We start from the raw sequence: 19,575 nt of genomic DNA, 5'->3' as shown, positions 1-19,575 counted from the left end.
GCTCTCAGTTATTACAAAATCATTAAGCACCCTGTTACAATTTGATAAGCTTCTGCCATTTTCAAACCTTAATAACTCCTCATGAGTGAATGTAGATGCAAAATACTCATTCAGTTTGTTTGCTATCTGAGCAGGATCATCAACAGTCGAACCATCGATATCAAGTGGACCAACCAGATTCATCCCCTTCCTTTTAGAGTTTATATAAGTAAAGAAATCCTTGCTGTTTTTCTTAGCAACTTTGCCAAATAGGTCTAGTAATCTGCCTTCGCCTGCCTAACCTGCTTTGTGACCTTATTGCAGACTAGCTTATATCTGCCATAGGCTTCTGAGTCGCTTGATAATTTATATGCATCCCATGCATTTTTCTTCTCTGTCACGAGTCTCATTAGTTCATTTGATAACCATTTAGGCCTAAACCTTGAACAATATTTCTTAATACACACACGTACACGCCCGCGACTTGCATTTATCAATGTTATATCCAAGTTGCATTTTCAGCTCGTCCAGCTAACCACTTTTGTATGAAAATAACCAAACTATTATAGTAGGCCACCCACATATTTAAATTCATATGCCGATCTATTTGTCTTATGTCTGTTAATTGCGTGTGTTCTATGGTCGATTTGTCTGTTTTGCTGGACCTAAAACCACAGTTTCTGAGGGAAAAAAACCTTGCTGTCTACGCATGAGACCGACTAACTCAGCCGCACAGTGAAAAAAACCCATTAAAGTTTCTTGCATCATCAATGGGAATCGAACCTGGGCCTCTTCCAACCGGTGTGGGGAGGACGGTGACGATACCACTGTTTTACCTGCGCAGACAAACCACTTTTGTATCCAAAAAAAAAAAAAACAAAAACCAAACTATTATATTTAGGCCACCGGAATAATTAAATTCATCTGCCGTGCTGGTCTAATGTCTGTTAATTGCGTGCATTCTATGGTCGATTTGTGTTTGCTGGACGAAAAACCCCAGTTTCCGGGAAAAAAATCCTTGCTATCTACGCTTAAGACCGACTAACTCAGCCATGGAGTGAAAAAAAGCCCATCAAAGTTACTCGCGTCATCGACGGGATTCGAACCCGGGTCTTTTCCATCCGGTGTGGGGAGGACAGTGACGACACCACTGTACTGCACACGCAGACAACCACTTTTGTATCAACAAACAGAATCTAAATTTGAAATATATACACCATTAATAAATGTTAGAAGTAGTGAGTGCCCAGTACATAATTCTCTTTTGCTGCACTCGTAAATTAGCGCTAAAGAGTAGTATCCATTTATAATTGCCCTATACCTAATGCCACTTAACCATCCCATTATCCACAGTGGTAACTTCCATGTAATGTAAGATAGCTGCAATGTCTGGGTCACTTGTAGCTGTCCTTCAACCTTGCCTTAGCTCAAAGATCACGAAATCTCTGTACTTTCCATGAAAATTTTTGTTTCATAACAAGAAGGTATCATGAGATCACGGTCTGCCAATAAGGAGATCGAGGTTGAAAACCGTTTCATATTCAGGCCAGCGAATGTAAAACGTTTGAAAAGGTTCGATCGAATGTCTAAAGCAAGTTGATCGTACTTTTTGACGACGATGAAATCGTGCATCAGGGCGAAACTGTAAATCATAATTTCGACCAAAGTTCCCAAGCAGGTACTGGAGATTAATGATTGTCCACGCCAGATTCAATGCGTTGAAATTTCTTGCCAAAAGTAACATGACTATGGCGATCTGTTTTAAATGTTCTTCAGATCTTAGTCTCCGTGATTTCTGGTTCCCTAAATTTGTACCCTTTTGCAGAGTGCAGAGATTTCAGACATACAGAAAAAAATTGCAGGATTTATGGAAGGAGATCAAAAAGCAATGGCTCATCGACAGGCTTCCAAAAGTTCCAGGAATTTGTATGCGACTGTCTACTTTTGTGGTAACAGAGTGCAATTGGGTATTGCATTCTGTTGGTGGTTTTTATTTATTTATTTATATTATTTTTTGTATTGCAATCCGTGAACTTTTTAATTTCAATTCGTAAATCATTCAACACTTGCTGGCGTCATCAAAGTCACTTCGAAAAGCAAATGCTGTGAAGTTATTGGATCAGATGTACTTTTGTGTTATTGGCGTATTGTTTTTACAGCTGTTGACAAACGTGTGTATAATTAATTTTGCTTTAAATCGTGCTACTGGATGAATTTTAAAGATACGCTGCGATGGAGCGTAAGTATAAAGAGAAAATAAAATTTAACCTGTTACCAAGTTGTATTTCTGGGCGAAATGTTTGAAAATAATTACAGCTGGCCGGGTTATTGTGATTCGTGATTGTCGTAGCCTTTTATTAGTTAATAAGCATCCTAGTATTAATAAAAAAGAGAGAGGGGAGAAGCCAAGAAGTGCTTCAAACTTGCATGGAAATGTTAAAATTTACTAATGTTTTCTCAGTGCTTTAATCTATTACTGTATTTCTACAGCATTTCCCAGCAAAAGATAGGGTACTGAAGGTGTTAAAAATCAGCGTATCGAAGTTTAAATTTCTCTGTTATGGCTATATGTTAGAAATATATTTTAAAATTGCCTTTTGGTCATATATATTTGTTTGTAAATAAATATCAGTTTATTTTTAAGTGAATAAATTTACAAGAATGCCAGGAAGGGTTATAGAGAACTTGAATATTACAGTTATGGAACACGTAAATACACACATTAAATAGACTATAAAATATTTAAGGGCAAAGGCCTCATGCTACGAGGTAGAATGACTAACATATAGGTTAGTGCAAAAGCATCATTTTAACGTAGCCATCTACCAAAGTAGTAAAATTAATTAATTAAATTGGCATCGTTTTTGTTATATCTCATATTGTGAATTCCTCCGCAACGAGTTGCCATGATATTGTACTACCTCCAATAAGTAACACTTCACCAGTGGAGAAGACTACTGTTATTTATTCTCAGCGGATACCACCACCCAGACGGCACAGTTTCCAAGTTTGTTGGCTTCTCTTCGGTGTATAGGTGGGCAGGTACCCTGGTTTTGCAATAGTGACAACCCAGTTATGAAGTATAACTTCACAATATGAGATGCTGATGGTGTGCAGTGATATAGATAGATTATAAAATATTTAAGGGCAAAGGCCTCATGCTACAAGGTAGAATGATTAACATATAGGTTAGTGCAAAAGCATCATTTTAACATAGCCATCTACCGCAGTAGTTAAATTAATTAATTAAATTGACATCTTTTTGGTTATATCTCATATTGTGAATGCCTGCACAGAGAGTTGCCATGGCATTGTACTACCTCGAATAAGTAACAGTTCACCAGTGAGAAGACTACTGTTATTTATTCCCAGCCGCTAAGAGAATAAATAACAGTAGTCTTCTCCACTGGTGGACTGCTTTTGCACTAACCTATATGTTACACATTAAATATTAATGAAAACACATTGCTGGCCATTAATACAAAGTGCAGTATACATAAAAAATAAACAAGGAATAGAAGGAAAGTAGCTGTTAATTCAGTGCAAGAATTTCTTGAAGGATTTCATCTTTGTACTTTTTATCTCTTTTCATAAATAGTGAAGGACCAGTATTAGATGCATTAATAATATTTGGGGTTGGGAAAAAAAAAAAAAAAAACTATCAAGGGATTTAACCTTTTTGTCTAGTAGTATCAGAGGGTTTTGGATAGGGTACTTTGAGGGGGATTATACCAGCTGATCTTGCCCCCCTAGTAGGTGTGGGGGTAATTCTGAAAAAGTAATTTGTTGAAGGACAGTAGAGAGTTCAAGCTGACGAGGCCAATTGTCACAAAAACTTGGGTTTTGCTGAATGAAAAACTCAAGTTTTTGAGATAATTGAGTTCTAGATATTGTGCAAATCTGATTGAGACTGACCCATTTCAAGAGCTGATACTCTACTGCTAGAAGGTAATTCAGATTGGAATGGCTAGCTCTAGACCAAACTTCAGGCATTCACAATATGAGATATAACCAAAAAGATGTCAATTTAATTAACCATACATTTTTGTACTCTTCTGTACAGAATAGAAGAGTAAACAAACACTTTGATGAAATTTCCAATAACACTTCAATTGTTAATATTAGTATTAGTAGTGGAAAATGATGTAAGCTTATACAGCATCAGTCAAATAAAAAATCCCTTCCTACGTCACTAATTCTCACCCCCTCTAGTAATTTGTCTTAATTCTTTCTTAATTCATTTACTGTTGGTACCAATTTACTGTTGGGATCACTGCCACCTGGTAACCACCAGGTGGCAGTGATCACAGTGTATTGATGCGGGATTTACTTAAAGGTGTAAATACCATCAAGGGTAAAGGGAAGGGTTTTTGCTTTCATAAAGGACACTGCAGTGGTTTCAGGCAGTTTTTAAATTCTATATAGTGGGACCAACTGATAATGTTACCAACATTAAACTCTAAATGGGAAGCATTTAAGGAAATAATCATAGAAGCTACTAGGCTTTTCATACCAACTGAGAAATACCCTTCAAAGCTTAGACCTAAATGGATATCAGAAAAGGATGCATATAAATTATCAGGTGATACAGAATCCTGTGGATTGGTCACTCACAAAAAAACAATAGATATAAACTAGTCTGTAGCCAAGTCAAAAAGGAGGTCAGACAAGCTGTCAGATTTCAAGCAGTCTCTGACAAAGAATGCCAAGAAAAGCATCAAAGGCTTATTTACTTATATTAATAGTAGAAGGAGGGAAATTGAACTACATTGGTCCACAATGTTGATGGTCAGCCTGTCAGCAACCTGAACAGGTTGCTGACAGGCTGAATAGTTATTTTGCATCTACATTCATACATGAAGAATTCTTTAAGGAGATGGATACTAGAAGTTCGTTAAACTCTGAACAGGGAGCTAAATGATTTCGTGATAACTGAGAGGAAAGTGGAAGAGAAATTGCTGAAGTTAAACATGAAGGATTTGCTTGCCAAATTTGGTAAGCACACCCTTAGCTATAATTTTGAGAGCATCGTTGGTTTCAGGGATGGTTCCTTTGGACTGGCGCTGGAGATCTGCAAATGTATCCTCAATTCACAAAGGGGGGATCAAAGGGCGACCTGTTAGCTTAACTTGTGTTCCAGAGAAAATAATGGAGTCGCTGCTTAAGAAAGTAATGCAGGATCGTCTAGACAGGAGTGCATTTACACAAAACATGGGTTTGTTAAGTGGAGATCATGTTTGACCAATTTGATTGGATACTATGATGCAGTGACAAAGGAACTTGATGCAAAAAATAATTTTGATATCATATACTTGGATTTCAGGAAAGCTTTTGATAGTGTTTCGCCTAAAAGATTGCTGTACAAATTGGAGCAGTGTGGTATTAAGGGAAAGTTACTGCTGTGGTTAAACGGATGGTTGAGATGGTAGAAAACAGTAGTTATCAGTAGACTCTTCATGGACTAGCGTTATTAATGGAGTGCCACAGGATTCGGTGCAGGGCCCATTCTTGTTTTATGTATTTATTAATGATGAGGGTATATCAGGCTTAATATCTATGTTTGCAGATTATACAATGGTCAGGGTGGTTAATGACAGTAATGAAGGCATGCTGTTGAGATGTGATCTAGAAAAATTAGGCATATGTGCTGAGAAATATCAATTAAAGTTTAACATTGATAAATGCAAGTTACTATATATGGGTAGCAGTAATCCCAGAGTAACTGACTGTCTGGTACTCTTAGGTTAGTGGAAAATGAAAAGGATCTGGTGTTAATTTTGCAATGTGATCTGAAGGTCTCTCAGCAGTGCAGTGTCAGGACAGCTCGTTGGGTTTTGTCAGTAATATACAGGAATTTTGCCAGCTGTGATATGGAAATGATTATCCACTTGTATAAGGCAATGATCAGACCACAACATGAGTACTGCATACAGATGAATTAGGGTTGAATTTGAAAGTGTCTCCAATTCTGCCCAGACATCATAGGAGGGAGTATATGATGAGAGCCTTGTTGATCAATTCGGCCCTGGAAAGATTGTGCAAGGTTCAAGGGGTACAATTTTTTTCAGCCTGGTCTGTACTTGTTAACAGGAGAGACTGCTTCTACAGGGATGGGATACATTTAAATAGAAAGGGTGCAAGAATATTTGCTGATGCTATCGACGCAGTGTTAGGTGGGTCGGAAAACTGCTAGCTTGGGGGATACAAGGACTAATAGATTAACAGTAGCCACTGGCAGGGGTGAAAGTGATTCTTGCACTGCTTCTATTGGAATGAGCAGCAGCCTAGAAAACAAGATGCAGGGTATTTCAGAGACTGCTGGGAGTCATTGTGGTACAAGTAAACACATGGGTTGTGTTAGGGTAGCTAAGAATAGGAACAGGTGCATGTATACTTGCATGTACACCAATGCTAGGAGTTTGGTAAATAAATTTAATGAACTTGAGGTATTGCTCAAAACATCCAAGGCAGATATTGTTGGGATATCAGAGACGTGGTGTCACACAGATATAAAGAATGCAGAACTGGAATTTGAGGAGTACAATGTGCAGAAAGGATAGACAGGATAGGAAGGGAGGAGGGGTTATGCTATTAGTTAAGAAACACATAAAATCCAAGAAGTGAAGCCAATCGACATCACTGGACAGTGCAGTGTCAAGTCAGTTTGGTGTGACATAAGCATTGGGAGATCAAAATTGAGAGTAGGAGTGTGCTATAGATCTAATGACTCTGATGAGTATAAAAATAAACTGTACAGGGAAATAGAGTGGGCCAGTAAATCAGAGAGTCTTATAATGAGGGATTATAATTTCCCAGATATTAACTGGAATTTGTGGGTTGGTCACACACGTGCGCGCGCACATACACACACTAGCAAGGCTTTTGTGGATTTATTGGATGATTGTTTTCTACATCAGCATGTTCGGGAGGCAACTAGAGGGAGTAATACTCTTGATCTGATTATCAGTAGTGATTTTTCATGCATTAAGAATCTGCAGATAAAGGAACCACTGGGTGGCATTGAACACAGTGTGCTGAAGTGGGATTTACTCAAAGATGTAACTACCATCAGGGGTAAAGGGAAGGGTTTTTGCCTTCGAAAAGGTGACTGTGGTGGTCTGAGACAGTATTTAAATTCTATATAGTGGGACCAACTGATAATGTTACCAACAGCAAATTCAAAATGGAAAGCATTCAAAGAACTTATCTTGAAAGCTACTCGGCTTTACATACCAACTAAGAAATATTGTTCAAGGTTTAGGCCTATATTGATGTCAGATGAACTAATGAGACATATGGCAGAGAAGAAAAATGCATGGAATACATATAAATTAATGGGTGACATGGAAGCCTATGATAGATATAAGCTGGTCTGTAACCAAATCACGGAGATTAGGCAGGCAAAGGCAGATTATGAGAAATCCTTGGCAAAGGATGCAAAGAAAAACAGAAAAGAGTTCTTTACCTATGAAAACTCTAGAAGGAAAGGGAAGGGATGAATCAGATTGGTCCACTTGGTATTGATGGTTCAACAGTTGAGGATCCTGCTCAGGTATCTAACAAACTAAACAAGTATCCTTCGCACATTAGGAGTTATTCAGGAAGGGGAATGCCAGAGGTGAAGTAAACTCTGGCAGTGAGTTTGATGATTTCGTAATAACTGAGAGGAAAGTGGAGGAGAAATTGTTGAGGATAAATATAAAAAAGGCACCCGGGGTGGATAGGATCTATCCAGTTATATTAAAGAAGGCTGCAAAGGAAGTAAGCAAACCCTTAGCCATAATTATGAGAGCTTCTTTAGACTCAGGGGAGGTACCTATAGACTGGAGATGTGCAAATGTGACCCCAATTCACAAAGGAGGATCAAAGGCTGACACAAGTAATTATAGACTTGTGAGTTTAACTTCTGTTCCAGGAAAAATAATGGAGGCACTGGATAAAGAAGCACTGCAGGATCATCAAGACAAAACTTCAGTTATAGCTCGGATACATAATGGTTTTGTTAAGGGAAAGTCTTGCCTGACCAATTTGATTGGATGCTATGATGGAGTCACAAAAGAACTGGATGCAGGGAATAACTTTGATATTATATATTTGGATCTTAGAAAGGCTTTTATACTGTTGCACATGGAAGACTGCTGCACAAATTCGAGCAGTGTGGCACTGGAGGCAAATTGCTGCTACGGATAAAAGGATGGTTGAGCGGGAGAAGACAGAGAGTGGTAATCAATGGACACTGCTCATCGTGGACTAATGTTATTAGTGGAGTCCCTCAGGGTTCAGTGTTGGGTCCATTATTGTTTTCTGATTTTATAAATGATATTGATCATGGTATATCAAGCTTAATGTCCAAGTTTGCAGACGATAGAAAGGTTGGCAGGGTTGTTAAGGACACTACTGACGCTATGCTGCTGCAACAGGATCTGGAAAGGTTGAGCAGATGGGCTGAGAGGTGGCAAATGAAGTTTAACATTGACAAATGTAAAGGAGTACATATGGGAAACAGTAACCCCAGAGCAACATATCAACTCTGTGGTACTACACTGACAGTGGTAGAGAATGAAAAGGATCTGGGGGTAATTGTGGAAGCAGATATGAAGTTTTCTGAGCAGTGCAGATGGGCTGCAAGAGTAGCTCATGGTGTCTTGTTAGTGATATACAGGAATTTTTCTATCAGGGATAAGCAGGTGATTATTCCCTGGTATAAGGCAATGGTCAGGCCACACCTTGAGTACTGTATACAGGTCTGGAGGCTTCATTTCAAGAAGGATGTAGAGCTGCTGGAACGAGTACAGAGAAGGGCAACAAGATTAGTGAATGGAACAAAGCATTGCTCTTATGAAGAAAGGCTTAAGTTTTGCAAATTACAGTGTCTGGAGACTAGGCACCGGCGAGGTGATCTGATAGAGGTGTATAAAGCCTTGAATGGTTTGAGCATGCTCAATGCGGATTGGATTCTTCCTCTTGCTCAGAATAATCACCTGAGAGGGCATAAATTCAAATTCAGGAAATACAGGTGTAGGATAGATGTGCGGAAATTTGACTTTAGGCAGCGGGTAGTTGGTTGGTGGAACAGACTTCCATCCCTTTTTGTGGAAGTTGATAGCCTAAATAAATTTAAGGCTCAGCCGGACAGGTATTTCGAATGATTGGAGGAGTGAAAAGGGAGTGTGTTTTTTTTTTTTTTTTTGGTTGATGCTGCATAAGCTAGTGTTACCATCCATCCTTTTTTAACCGGTGTTTTTCCGGATTTTTTGTCTGGGTGGATTTTTATGAATTTATCTAAATGTTCGGATTTTTATATTATACGCCATTTTTTTATGCAAGCTCGATGAAAACTACCAAGTTACGTTATACAGAATCTTTTTCGGAATAGGAGACGATTCTTCAATTGGAATTTCCGTGTTGACAATTAGGCGGAAGACCCCAACAATGCTCAGTTTCGTGCATTGAGATTGTTACCAACCCACACACGCCTGCTTCAGAATTTACGCACATATAAATTTTATATAGTCTAGCAATACAATATTTTGGTTTAGAGAGTAGATAACGCGTGAAGATCAGATGGTGTTGCTAGAAAAAGATATATAAATTACAGTAATTCCAGCATGTCAAATAAATATTGACGGTTAGAGGGACTGTTTTCTTTAGAAATTGATTGCAGCATATGAAAACATGGATTTGAGCTGTGTGCACACCAAATTGATCGAAAGTTGGTACTGTCGACTAAATTTGGTATACTTATCAATGATCCTTATAACAAGATCTCTTGATATACTTGATAAGTATATCAAGAGGCAGACACTAGTTTATTTAATACCAAAGTTTACCTTTTTTTAAAATACTGTTTTTCACTTTAATTACAAAAATATTTATTATCCATCTTTATACCTGTAGGTACTTTTCTGCAATTAGATTAGTTTAGTTGTGAATGTAAAACATAACCTAACCTTAATAAAATTTATGCTTCCCTACTTATAATAAAAAATATTTATTATTATTTCAATTATAAAAATTAATATTATAAAGACTATACTTCCCCTAAAATGTCTAAAAGAAAGTGCATGTTTACAGAAGAGATGAAAAAGAAATTTCCATGTTTTGTACCTGGCCGAGAGGAATGGGAAGCTGAATGTAAAGTTTGCAGAATGGGGGACATATGTTTCAGTAGCCAATAAAGGGGTTGGTGATTTGAAGCATTGCATTGAAACTGCGAAGCACAAGAAATCAGTTCAAGGTGAGGCCTCTTCTGGAAAGGTTACAGATTTTTTTTGTCAAAGCTGTCGGTAAAATAGAATATGATCTGGCTGCTGCAGAGGGTACCTTTGCTTTTCACACTGTTAAACATCATAGTAGTTACAAATCAATGGCTTGCACAACTGTCATGTTTAAAAATGTATTTTTTGATTCTGAGATAGCAAAAAGATTTTCCTGCACTAGAATCAAGACAGAAGCCATTGTAAACTTTGTACTTTCAAATCATTTTCTTAATGTTACTGTAAAAACTTTAAAAGAAAATAAAATTGCATACTTTGGGGTCTCAACTGATGGAAGTAATCATGGTTCTGAAAAAAAAATCTTCCCATTAATTATTCAGTATTTTGATGTAAATGAAGGAGTGTTACAAACAAAATTAATTTAATTACAGAAGATGCCTAACGAGACTGCAGATACCATTTCTACGTATGTTAAAGAAACTCTTGAAAAAAAATGGTTTGTGTGAAAAATGTATAGCATTCACTGGGGACAATTGCAATACAATGTTTGGAGGACTGAGACGAAATGAAGAAGGGAATGATGTTTTTGCAAAATTAAAGAAATTGTTGCATAATAAGATTTTGATTGGAGTGGGCTGCCCTGCACATATTTTGAACAATTGTCTTCAGAATGCCGCAGAACTTTGGGAAGTTGATGTAGAGAACATTGTTTTTAAAATTTACCAGCATTTTCATAATTATACATCTGGACTGAAGAGCTTAAGGAATACTGTGAGTTTGTTGAGATTGAATATAGACAGCTCCTTTCTCACAGCAAGACGAGATGGCTTTCATTATTTCCAAGCATCACAACGCTCATAGATATGTTTCCAGCTTTACAGGCTTATTTTCTGTCCTAAGAAAACCTCCTATTGTGATTAAAAGATTCTTTGAAAATGGATTTAGTGAGATTCATCTTTGGTTCATGCAATCACTTATGAGTGTATTCCATACACACATACAACGAATTGAAGGGGAAAGTAACTCAGCTGCAGAAGTGCTAGATGTCTTAGTCTCAGTGAAAGAAATTATCTCGAAACGGATGGATCACAACTTCATGCCATTAAGAGTAAAGGAAATGCTATACAAAAAACATGATGAAGGACTTGTACTTGAATGTGAAAAATTTTCTAGTGATACAAAAAATCTGTATAGAAATTGCATGGAATATTTAGATAAGTGGTTTCACCATATGGAATCCATTTCCTGTTTTATGTGGATGAAAATGGATGCAGTACCAAGCTGGAACGATGTAGAATGTTCTATTTCCTACTTGATTGACAAAGGGGAACAATTGATGATGTTAAGTGTTTTGACCAATTTAACAATTTGAAGAAATTTTTTGAGGGTCAAATGAATAATAAAGACTTTAAAAACATGCTTATACATGAAAAGTGGGCCAAATATTTTAGTAATTCAAAAAATATTGAATTCCATTCAGAATTGTTGAAAATTGCCTAGTTTTTCTTTGTAATTCCTCCTCACAATGCAAATGTAGAGAGAGTATTCTCTCTAATGCAAAGTCAGTGGACGAAAGAAAGGAATGTGCTAAGGCTGTCCAAGAGAAGAATGTTGCATATCGTAATTGGCTTGTTTCTAATTCTTCAGTTTCATTTTCTGCCTACACCAAAGCTCGCAACAATTGTAAAGCAGTTATTAATCAGTCCAAACTAGAGTTTGAACAGACTAAGAGTAGAAAACTTGCTTCTTGTCCTAATGGTAGCCGAGCATTCTGGTCTCTTGCTAAAGCTATTGGCCGCAACTTTTGCCCATCTCTGCTCCCACCTCTGTCCAAACCAGATGGTTCTGTTGTCACTTTAGCCAAGGATAAAGCTGACCTGCTAGCATCCCATTTTTCTTCCAGCTCATGTATTAATGATCTTGGTAAAACACCTCCCACCATTCCCAACACACTCCATTCAATGCCTCCTGTGGTCTTCCGTCAAAAGGATATCAGAAGGATTTTGATGAATCTCGATGCTAAGAAAGCTCCAGGTCCTGATGGTATTTCTCCACTTGTTCTCAAAACCTGTGCTCCTCAACTTACTCCTATTTTTTGCCGCCTTTTTTCACTTTCTTATTCTAAAGGTGTTTTTCCTTCTGCTTGGAAATTTGCTCATATCCAGCCAGTTCCTAAAAAGGGTGACAAATCCCTCCCATCCAATTATCGTCCCATTGCAATTACTTCTACTCTTTCTAAAGTGATGGAGAAATAAATTAACCGCCAACTCTTAAACTACCTAGAAACCTTCCGTCTGATCAACGATCACCAGTATGGATTCCGTCAGTGTCGATCCACTGGTGATATTCTGGCTTATGTTACCCATTTATGGACTAATTCAATGGAAAGGTTCGGTGAAACACAAGTAGTTGCTCTTGACATCTCAAAGGCTTTTGATCGTGTTTGGCGTAAAGGTCTTCTAAACAAGCTTCCATCTTATGGTTTGCCAACTGTTTTTAGTAATTGGTTATCCAGTTTTCTCTCTGATCGCTCACTGAGGGTGATGGTTGGTGGCTCTCTGTCTTCTAACTTCTCCACTAATGCCGGTGTCCCCCAAGGTTCAGTTCTTTCCCCCACTCTTTTCCTCTTGTATATCAATGACCTTCTTCCATTGACTGGAAATCCTATCCATAGTTTTGCCGATGATAGCACATTGCATTCAACTTTCCATTTTGAGAAACCTTGTCCTGCTCAATCAGCTTCAACTTCTCGAAAATCTGCTACCAATTCCTTAAATGCCTATCTTCAGGTAATTCTCCAGTGGGGCAAAGACAACTTAGTTGATTTCAATCCTGCTAAAACTCAGTTTTGTCTTATATCTCACAAAAAGGATTCTTCTGCTCCTATGCTTATCTTTGGTGACACTCCAATTCCTAGGCAAAATGATATATCTCTTTTGAGCATTACCCTGACTTCTAATCTCTCTTGGCACACAAGCATATTACAAATATTGCTTCCTCTTCATCTAAAAAACTTGGTTTTCTCTTTCGTTCTCGGCATTACTTTTCTTCCAAACAGCTGCTCACTCTGTATAAATTGCAAATCCGCCCTGCCATGGAATATTGTTCCCACATCTGGGGTGGTACCCCCAAAACCTCTCTCAGGCTTCTTGATTCCATTCAGAAGAGGGCAGTTAGGTTAATTAATGATTCATCTCTAACAGAGTCTCTCCACTCGCTGTCTCATAGACGCACTGTTTCTGCTGCATGCCTCTTCTACAGATACTTCCATGGGCACTGTTCTTCTGAATTAGCTTCTATAATTCCTGCTCTCTCTTTCAAAACAGTCCGAACACGTGCCGCCACCAGCCAACATCCATTTACTGTCCATCTTCTTTTCATCTTCCTCATTTATTCATTCAACTGCCGTTTTCTGGAACAACCTTCCTTCATACGTATTTTCTGAAAATTACAATCTACAGAAGTTCAAGTCCAATGTCAACAAATATCTTCTTTCGTCTTCTCAATCTCCAACCCAAGCACGGTACTAAGTACTATAGGTTCTAATACCTCTCGTGTTTGGGGTTCACATAAAAAAAAAAAAAAAAAAGGTTAAATGTCAATTCTCTAAAAGGTATTTTGCTTTTGCAGTACAATTTCAAACATATGTCATGCGTTGATTTTTACACATATTTGAGAGGCAATCCAGAGCTATTGAAAGAAATAATTTCTCAAGACAAATATGAATGTACTAATCCTAAACATCAGTAAATGTGGTTTACATTGTCTTTATTTTATTATTTGCATAATATATTTGTCCTCTTTTCTGTCCTCGTTTTTAATCCAAGATGAACTTTTTGTCCTCTTTTATTCGCCACAAAACATGTAAATGTCCTCTTTTTATGAGTGCAGAAGATGGTAACCCTAGCATAAGCTTGCTTTCTTGCATCATATGTCTCTACTAATGCTAGGTCTGGAGGCTTCATTTTAGGAAGGATGTAGAACTAGAAAGGAACAGGTACAGAGAAGGGCAACAAGATTGGGAACAAAGGGGTGCTTTTACCAAGAAAGGCTTGAATTCTGAAAATTGCAATGTCTAAAGACTAGGCACCTAGTCTTTAGACATTGCAATTTTGATTGATCTAATTGAGGTGTTTAAGGAAGAGCTAGGCTTTGAATGGCTTGAGAAAAACTCAGTGTTAGTGGGATTCTTCCTCTTGCTCAGACTGTGCACATGATGGACATAAATTCAAATTGAGGAATGATGGTTGCAGAAGTTTGCCTTCAGCCAATGGGTGGTTGATTTTTGGAACAAGGTACTATCTGTTGTCATGGAAGTGGATAGTTTAAATAAATTCAAGGAAGAATAGACAAACTATTGAAAGGGATAGATAGGTAAATTGGTAATTTTTTTATTTTTTTGAAGAAAGCAGTATAAGCTTGCTTTCTTGCATCATTTAATACTAATATTAAATGTAGAACCTTACATTTTCCAATATTGTACTTAAATGGTTTCAGATGTCCAGGTCTTATTGCAGCAACTTCCTCTTTTAGTATTGTTTACCAACTTCCCAATCATTGTATCATTAGCCAACTTTGACATAAAGCCTCTTATACCTTCTCCAAGGTTATTAACAAATATTGGAAACAACAAGGAATTATACACTCTACTCCAGTCAAAGCAATAGCCATTTATAACCACCTTTTCATTTACTGCATAGTACCTTCCTACTAATGTACCAGTTTATGCTAAAGGCATTCAGTTTAAGCAATGGTTTGTATCAAAAGCCCTACTAAAGTCTAAAAATACTATGTAAAAATTATTCTTTGCATTCTGTTCATTTATGACATACCTCACTATAACTTATAAGATTAGTTAAACAAGATTTCCCTTTTACAAAGCCTGCTGTGTTTGTTTTATAATTATATATCTATACAGATGATTACTCAGTATATCCTTTATCACAAATTCATGATTTTCCCTGCCACAAAAATCTTGTAATCACTCATTTCAATCCTGGAACCTTTGTAAACTGGAGAAACCTCTGCATCTCCAGTCTTCTGGGACTTCACCCAACACCACTAGCATGAATTACAATAACTAGGGGTTTGGCACTCTTCTGCTTTTTCCTTGATTACATATTCATCCAGTTTAAAACTGTTATCCAGACTAATAGTATTGTAAAGCCTAAAAGAAGACTCACATGTGAATACTAACCCAAAAAATTTATCACTATTTGCATGTAATCATTCTTTTAGGCTTAACAGTAGTATAGTAATCTTCTGCATATGTAATGCAGTGTACATCTCCTTGGCCTACTATTTAAAACAATATGATTATGGTCTGATGGTTCCTGAACAATTCCAGTTATATTCTTATAAATATGCTTCACCCCTTCCTCGGACTTTACCACTGTTGCACTGCTTGATTGTAAAATTATTGCTGATGAATACATTTTATACTCTGAAGAAGCATTGGCTACATTGAATTCAGTATAGTAATGGAATGGCTGGTTTTTAAAAAAATGTCTTAAAATTCTTGGGATCAGATTTTTATATTATGTAGTTACATTCACTCTGTAATTCTTGTAACTACTGAACTAAAATAGAATAAAATATAAAATGCATATGAAATTAGTAAAAAGTAAATTTTGCTAAAACAAAAATGTGTACAAAAATATAAATTAAAAACAAAAGACACCATTAAAGTGATAAAAACAGAATAGATGTTCTGTTTTCCTGCCATTCTGTGAGGACACTTATATCTCACCATTGACAGCAATGGTCTTGGGCTTGATGCTTGCTTTGACATTATTATTCACAAGTTGGCCTAAAATTACTAATTTTATTTTTAATTTGAATAGCATGACCAAAATTAATATTACCAGTGGCTTACTCATGTTCAGACCATGGTCTTCTACCAGATTTCCTTGTACAACATACCCCATAATCTGGGCATTGTACGCAAGACACTAATTTACTGTGTGATAACAGAGGAATGGAGATCCTCATGTGCTTAATGAACAACTGAAGCTTCTTGCCAGGAAGCCAAACACACCTAATACAGTGACTGCACATCACCCTGGCAGGGATTCTGTGCAGTTTTACTCCTGTATGTTGATTTGTTTGGCACTTTATTAAGGGCCATATTCATGTTTCTATCAGAGTTTACAGAAAATTACTTTGCTTAGAAAGCTACTGTGTTCTTACAGGTGGACAGAGTAGAGGTCTCTCCCTTGAGTTACTCTGGATTTTTCAATATATATAGCATAGATCAACGTGTGAATGCACACTTGTACCCACATATGACATTAGTGAAGTATGGCAAAAGATGCTGATACACCATAAAACTAACAAATGCATTTTGTCTATTTTTTATCAGTTCTATTGCTTTTAATTTCTCTTTTGTATATATTTTAGTTTTATCAATATAATAAATATTATTATTATTGTATTTTAATTTTTGTTTAGTTTGGTCATTAGTAACAAATCACAGAGTGATATGTATATAATTATCTTAATAACTAGTATTTTATTTTGTAAGTATTCAGTAGATATTCTATATTTTGTAGGTTCCACACCAGGTGGTCAGTTTTTTGAAGAAACCAGTAAATCAGATGATGCGGTTCATCAAGAATGTTGGAAACTAGATACAATTCCTCCAGAACTGTTCCTTCTAATATGTACATATATCACACCAAGATTTGTGATAACTGTACTAAGCCAAGTGTGCAAAAAGTTTTATAATATTATTCAGCATGAGGCCACATGGAAAACTAGGATCACTAGGAGATGGCCTAAAACATACCTGTTAACAAATAGTATGATATTTAATTATTATTTCTGTAATTTATTTACTTCTTCATAACTAGCTATGTAATATATGAATATGATTTTACAGTGTTAATGAATTCATATCATATCAAATTGGATCTCCAACTAATTATCATTCTTCAGATTTTGAATATGAGGATTACTGTTTAAATGCATAATTAAGTACTTAGTATTGTAAAATGATGCAAGCTTATACAGCATCAACCAAAAAAAAAAAACCTTTCCACATCACTTCTACACTCTCTCTAATAATTTGAATAATCCCTTTGTATATTTATTCAAACTACTTCCACAACATCAGATGGAAATTTTTTCCAGCAATCAGACATCTCCACTTGAAAGCAAATTTCTGCATATCTATCATGCAACCATCCTTTCTCAATTTAAATTTATGTCCCCTTATGTGTGTTATTTAACCCCAGGGGCTCATCTGGTGAGTATGGGCTTGGCACACCCAGGGTCCTGAGCTGGATATCATCATTCTTTTCTTTCTTGGTGATTCCTTTTTGCTTCTCTCTCTCTCTCTCTCTCTCTCTCTCTCGGGAATTTTTTTTTTTTTTTTTTTTTTTGGCTAGTGCAGCATAAGTCTCAGGCTTCCCTGCACCATATGGCTAATACTAATAATAATAATTTATAGCAAGAGTAAGCTATCAATATTTAGCTTACTCAATCCATTCAAAGCCTCATTCAGTTCTCCTTGCAGGTGTCTAGTTTCCAAATGTTGCAATTTGTAGAACTGAAGTCTTCCTTAGTAAGAACTGCTCATTCCAATAGATCTATGTCCTTCCTAAAATGAGGCTTCCAAACCTGTATACAGTGCTCAAGGCATGCCTCGTACAACAAAATAACCACCTCCTTATCCCTGCTAGTAAAAATTCTTGTATATCATTGACAGAATACCATGAGTGGTTCTAGCAGTCCATCTGCACTTCTTAGAGAACTTCATGTCTAACTGCACAATAACCTCCCATTTTTCATTCTCCATTTCCTTGAGCGTAGTATCACACAGTTAGTATATGTTGTTCTGGGATTACTTCTACCAACACACACTACCTTATAGATGTCAATATTAAACTTCAGTTGCTATTTCTCAGCCCATCTGCATCAATTTTTCAGAACTTGTTGCAGTAGCATAATCTGATTACTGTCATTAATCACCCTGCAAACTTTTGTATATCAAAACACGTAGATATTAAGCCTTATCAATATTTATTAGTGATATTGATGATATGTTGTCATCAATATCACTAATAAATATTGAGAATGATAATAATTGGCCCAGCACTGAACCCAAGAGGACTCAGCTGATAACATTAGTCCAGGAAGAGCAGCTGTTAAAATCAAAATGTCACATAAATTGATAAATATTACACCTATCTCATTATGACTATTCCTCAAGAAGATTAGTTATTTTATTTATTATTTTTTTTATCCTCTAATGCAGTGGTGTCCAACCTTTTCCCCTACAGGGGCCATATTCAAAGTTTAGATTTGTTTTGCAAGCCGCACTGAGTGATTCAAGAAAAATTAGTGTTACATTTTCCATATCTTTTTACACGTAAAAGAAAGTTTCTATTTTCATGTTAACATTTTTTATTTTCAGGCTATATGAAAAAAATGCAAATTCCCAACACTTTTATGTGCAACAAATCTGTGTCAGTGATTTATTTTTTAGATTTTATTAAAATTATAAAAGCAGTGATCTTGAAAAGGATCACTGCTTTTCAATGTTAAGGTGAATAAATAGATATAATGATACACCTAAAACTGAAAATTTTTGAAAACTTATTAAGTACAATACACAATAACATTTACTGAACAAAACAGGAAAAATTCTGGTTGATAATTTACAAAATTTAAAATGGTGTTTTAGTTCACTTTCCGCATGGGCCGTATGAAAATTATTCTCAGGCTATAAGTTGGACACCACTTATGGCCCGAGCGCAAAAGTAGTCTCTCCTTAAAGCACATTTATCGATATTCTCTCTGATATTGTACTAGACGTGCATTTAAAATTGACATTATAGTACACAACAGCATTTGTTGTGACTATTGTCATTTGTTTACATTTAATAAATTGAACTCTTATTTACATTTATAACTATAACACTACTTTTTAGTTATTATAAATGTTTACAGATATAAATAATGCTTAAGCTTAGTGCTTAACATTGATATGTGCTTCACTAAAACTGCAAAATCTTGCATCTCTAAATTCCAAAGAGTGCTTGATTTTAAAGTTTGCTATAATACAAATTGCACTGAAATATCATTTTTGTAGTTCACAATAGTTTTTTTTTTTTTTGATTAATTTATAAACTAAGTGGTCAGAGCTGATTTTTCTATAAAAATTTATAATGTAGTCTGATATAAATATTTGTATTCTTTTCGCTTTCTGTTCAGTACATTATGCATATTGTAAAGCTGATTTATAATAATCATAAGCTCATGTGACTGCTAAATATCATTATGTTGTATTCATTGTCAAAATGTTTAATTGTAAACTCCTCTGGCTCTGACATTGATCTTGCTGGTATATAAACAGAACATTTTATTTTTCTTTTAA

At 36.2% G+C, this 19,575-nt stretch overlaps 1 protein-coding gene across 1 annotated transcript in view; it reads left to right on the top strand.

Moving 5' to 3' along the window:
- Positions 1–2,090: 2,090 nt before the first annotated feature.
- The window catches only part of LOC150086997 (F-box/WD repeat-containing protein 9-like), a 148,940-nt gene continuing 131,455 nt past the window's right edge, over positions 2,091–19,575 (top strand). The window contains exons 1-2 of the mRNA XM_090371736.1: positions 2,091–2,218; positions 16,748–16,996. Coding sequence (XP_090227862.1) covers positions 2,212–2,218; positions 16,748–16,996 — 256 coding nt within the window. The 5' untranslated portion in view covers positions 2,091–2,211. The remainder of the gene's footprint in view (positions 2,219–16,747; positions 16,997–19,575) is intronic.

The sequence above is a fragment of the Mastigoproctus giganteus genome, chromosome 4, assembly GCF_048544385.1.
Source record: "Mastigoproctus giganteus isolate SK-2022 chromosome 4, ASM4854438v1, whole genome shotgun sequence".
NCBI classification, from domain to species: Eukaryota; Metazoa; Arthropoda; class Arachnida; order Uropygi; family Thelyphonidae; genus Mastigoproctus; species Mastigoproctus giganteus.
This window is presented reverse-complemented; position numbering and strand designations above follow the sequence as displayed.